The 4,533-nt window shown below is 38.0% G+C and overlaps 1 protein-coding gene across 1 annotated transcript; it reads left to right on the forward strand.

Annotated features, from left to right (window-relative positions):
* Positions 1 to 393: 393 nt before the first annotated feature.
* Positions 394 to 3,537, forward strand: LOC145594477 (putative galacturonosyltransferase 9). The gene is made up of 3 exons (XM_081650784.1): positions 394 to 802; positions 1,458 to 2,672; positions 2,832 to 3,537. Exons 1-3 carry the CDS (start codon positions 635 to 637, stop codon positions 3,105 to 3,107), a joined length of 1,659 nt encoding a protein of 552 aa, XP_081506910.1. The 5' UTR covers positions 394 to 634; the 3' UTR covers positions 3,108 to 3,537.
* The last annotated feature ends 996 nt before the right edge of the window (positions 3,538 to 4,533 follow it).

Genomic DNA, 4,533 nt, shown 5'->3' on the forward strand with positions numbered 1-4,533 from the left:
TGAATACCCGAATTGACAGCTCTAGGTGTAGGGGATTCCCTTACGGCCTTACCTCTAGATTCATCCATCTATTCTCAAGCTTTGATCTGCGAAGTTGGGCTAGTTTAACATGTAAGAGATGTCGGTTTAGTAGGGTCATTCAAGTACCATTAATAACAATCCAAATTTCACCCAAATTAACTACAAAGTCCAATTAAGCTCGATCTAACTAAAATAAGTAAATAACACCGTGATTATTAATTTACACAATTCAATGATAAACAAACAAATTACAAAATTACTACAAAATTAAAGAATTTCATCTCACATAAAATCAAAATCAAATAAAAATTACAGCAAAACTTCATAAACTCAAAATAATCCATAACATAAAGTTTACAACCACTACCGACATGGTAGATCGATAGAGAAAAAATAATTAAAAATTTCATCAAAAATTCTCCAAAAAAATTAAAAAAATCCTCTGTAAACCACCGACCCAAACCTAAAATCTTCATCATCTTCTTCACTCTCACTCTCATTTTACACTCAAATATACATTTTCTCTGATCAATTGCAAAAACCCAGATTCTGAAATTCGGGTTCAAATCATCCATTGAAAAGGGTATATTGAGATCTCTGAAGAAGTGCAACAATGGCGGTTGCTGGGAGAGGAGGAAGAGGTGGGTCCGGGTCGGGTTTGATGGGTATACGAAGCATAATGTCATACCCGATCTTCGTTTCCGTCATTTTCTCTCTCCTCTTCCTTGCTGCTCTTAAGCTTCTCTTCACTTCTCCTTCTTACCCATCTTCTTCAGATCCTGTATGTAATCTTTACTCTTGCATTTTGCAATTGTTATTGATTTAATGATTTATGATGCCTTTTTTGTTGAATTGCTTGTTTATTGATTTTATAGCTTATTGAATTTGCTGGTTTTTGCCTTTTCTATTTTTAGAATCAGATCTTTGTTAATTTTAAGTTTTATTGTTAATTTTGGCAGTATTATGGAGTGATTATGTAGTAAGAATAAGTAATTTAATTGAAATTGAGTTTCTTTTTCTTGTAATTAGTGTGTATGATGGGATTTTGTTGTGAAAGCAATTGTGGGTATTTGCTAATATTGAACTCAGTATGAGTAGTTAAGACTTAAGAGCTGGCTTTTCTGTGGTGTAGAAATTGGTGGGATTTTGCTGAGATTGTGTAAATTGGGAAACTCGGCGAGATGAGTTGGATAGATTTGTTAAGGGGAATACTATGATTTGTCTGATTGTTTTCTCTTCTTTAGTTTTGAGGGGATTGATAGAAGGAGTGGAATTTTGATGTGAAAATGGTATTTAGCTGTGTAGGATAAACATGTAATCTAGTTTGGTTTCGTCTTCTATATATTTTACTATCGCGGCTAGATTAAGTGGTGGGATTTTTGTAGATTATGGAAATGGGAATCTGGTTTTTGACTATGATCTGGTGGCTGAAACAGGAATTGCCAACAACTGGGAATGCATATATTCATAGGTCATTTCTAGCTTTGAAGTCAGATCCTTTGAAAACCAGGCTAGACTTGATTCATAAGCAAGCCCATGATCATGTCATGCTTGTTAATGCTTATGCTGCCTATGCACGAAAGCTGAAACTCGATAATTCTCGGCAGCTTAAGCTGTACGACGAGTTGGCCCAGAATTTTACGGACATGATATCTAAACCTGCTTATCGTGCTGCTTTGTTTGAGACTGAAGGCACTGTGGATGAGGATGTCTTAAGGCAATTTGAGAAGGAAGTGAAGGATAAAGTGAAGGTCGCAAGGTTGATGATTGCTGAAGCTAAAGAGTCATATGACAATCAGTTGAAGATTCAGAAATTAAAGGACACCATTTTTGCAGTTCATGAGCAGTTTCTTAAAGCAAAAAAGAATGGTGCAATTGCAAGCTACATTGCTGCGAAATCTGTGCCTAAAAGTCTTCATTGTCTAGCTATGAGGCTTGTTGGAGAGAGAGTTGCCCATCCAGAGAAGTATAAGGATGAAGAGCCGAAACCTGAATTTGAGGACCCAACATTGTATCATTATGCTATATTCTCAGAGAATGTCATTGCTGTATCAGTTGTTGTGAATTCTGTGGTGAAGAATGCAAAAGAGCCATGGAAGCATGTTTTCCATGTGGTGACAGATAGGAAAATTGTTGCAGCAATGAAGGTTTGGTTCAAGATGAGACCTGCCACAGGGGGAGCCCACGTTGAAGTGAAAGCTGTGGAAGACTTCCAGTTTCTGAATCCATCATATGTGCCAGTTCTTAGACAACTTGAATCAGCAAAGTCACAAACTCGTGACTCTGAAAATCAGGCAGAGAATGCTACTAAAGATACCAAGTACTTGTCGATGCTGAGTCATCTCCGATTTTACTTGCCTGAGATGTATCCTGATCTGCACCGTATTGTGCTTTTGGATGATGATGTTGTGGTTCAGAAAGATTTGACTGATTTATGGAACATTGACCTGGATGGTAAGGTGAATGGGGCTGTTGAGACATGCTTTGGGTCCTTCCATAGGTACTCACAGTACTTGAACTTCTCTCATCCTTTAATTAGGGAGAACTTTAACCCCAAAGCTTGTGCATGGGCTTATGGGATGAACATATTTGATCTGGATGCTTGGAGGCGTGAGAAATGCACAGAACAGTACCATTACTGGCAGAACCTGGTATGATTATGCCTCCCTTTTGAGCTTCGGGTATTTTTTTACTAAGGCTTTGAGCCTTTGTTTTTGTTGCTGTTGTTGTAGAATTCATATTTCTATGCTAATGTTCAAGTGTCTTGAGCTGGATCCTCTTTTGACTTCCGCTCTTATGTTGTATTCTAGAATGAAGACCATACCTTGTGGCAGCTAGGGACGCTTCCAGCTGGCCTGGCCACATTCTACTCAAAAACAAAGACATTGGACAAATCTTGGCACGTCCTTGGGCTTGGTTATAATCCAAGTGTGAGCATGGATGAGATTACAAATGCAGCAGTCATTCATTTTAGTGGAAGCATGAAGCCTTGGCTTGATATTGCAATGAATCAATACAAGGAGTTATGGAGCAAGTATGTGGATAATGACATGGAGTTTGTGCAGATGTGCAATTTTGGCCTGTAGATGTTTACAATCCTTCTCTTTCAGAAATAAGGTAACTGGAAAGTGTTATATAGTCAAAGATTCATCTGAGTTACTCGTACATGTCAGCCCTGCTTGCAAGCCCCCTCCGATAAGTTTAGTTATGCTAACTCCATTCTTTTTTTCACTCCATATCGGTCTTATATTTTCTTTTCTTGATCCCATTCCATCTTCCTTCAGCCACGAAGGTGCTACTGTTGGATGTACTGAAACACCCAGCTTGGGTAGTTTATATACAGATTTACAGAATGTATTATTTAGACACACTTTATGTGACTGGATTTAGCAATATGTAGACAACATTTTTGATAAATTATCAAGATTACACGCTGTTAGCTCTATTTAGTTTGTATGTATAGTTGACTTGATGTATTGAAGTTGGTTTACAGTGGTATTATTTTGTTTGCATTCATCTGTGGCAAAGGAAGTAGTTTACTATTTGAGTAGCCCAAAATTTCACCCATTTTGTCCATTGGTAGAGCTAGGAAACTTGCTTGCTTTGACTTGTTTGTAGATAGATCCTAGGTATCTTCCTCTTTCATATCGGTGTGACAAGCATATCCCATCTTTCTGTTTCGCTTTTTTGTTGAACAAAAACTCCATATGCTTGCATGTGTCGGGAGTCCTTCTAGCCTTTGCTCTTGTTTCATTGTCATTCTTATACATTAACTTAGATGATTACTTTGTAGTAAAAAGCTTAGAAACTTAGATAGCCAAATTGATGATGAAAATAGTATGAGGCATTGGATAACCCGGATAGTCAGTATAATTCACTGCACTCTATAGCCCATATACTCATATATTACTGGGATATGATTAAACTGAAGGGAAGTGTCGAGTAAAAGTTAGGGCACCTTATTTGTAGCTGGAGTAATGATGCTCGGGAGGAGTATAAAACTAAATGCTTCCAAGTTTGAAAGATTTAGAGGGAAAATGCAAGACTTCTCCTTCCACTCATCACACCTCTATTTGCCTCCATCAGTGCTATTCATCACTCTGTTAGAGACAATCACAACCACAACCACAACCACGACCACGACCACGACCACCTGGTTATTACTGATCCTGCTTAGGCTGGGTTGAGAAAGATTCTTGTGTACATAAGCTTTGTAGAGATGCTATTTATATTAGACATCCCTAGTTGAAAGAGGTAGAGTAAAAACACAAACCCATTTCTCCTTCCCCTCCGCACCCTTATATCCGCTTCCACTGGTGCTATCCAAACATTCCATCAGAGGCAACTACCACCAGTCCATAACCACCTGCTGTTAGATTAAGTTAATTAGCCTGCTAAGGCAAGGTTGATGGAGATTATATAAGCTTAGTAGAGAGACACTGTTTTAATTACCTTTTCTAGAGTTGTTTCCCTGATATATGAGTAGTCTGTCATTGTATTTTTCCAGATGTT

Source organism: Chenopodium album, chromosome 19 (genome assembly GCF_948465745.1).
Source record: "Chenopodium album chromosome 19, dcCheAlbu1.1, whole genome shotgun sequence".
Taxonomy (NCBI): Eukaryota; Viridiplantae; Streptophyta; class Magnoliopsida; order Caryophyllales; family Amaranthaceae; genus Chenopodium; species Chenopodium album.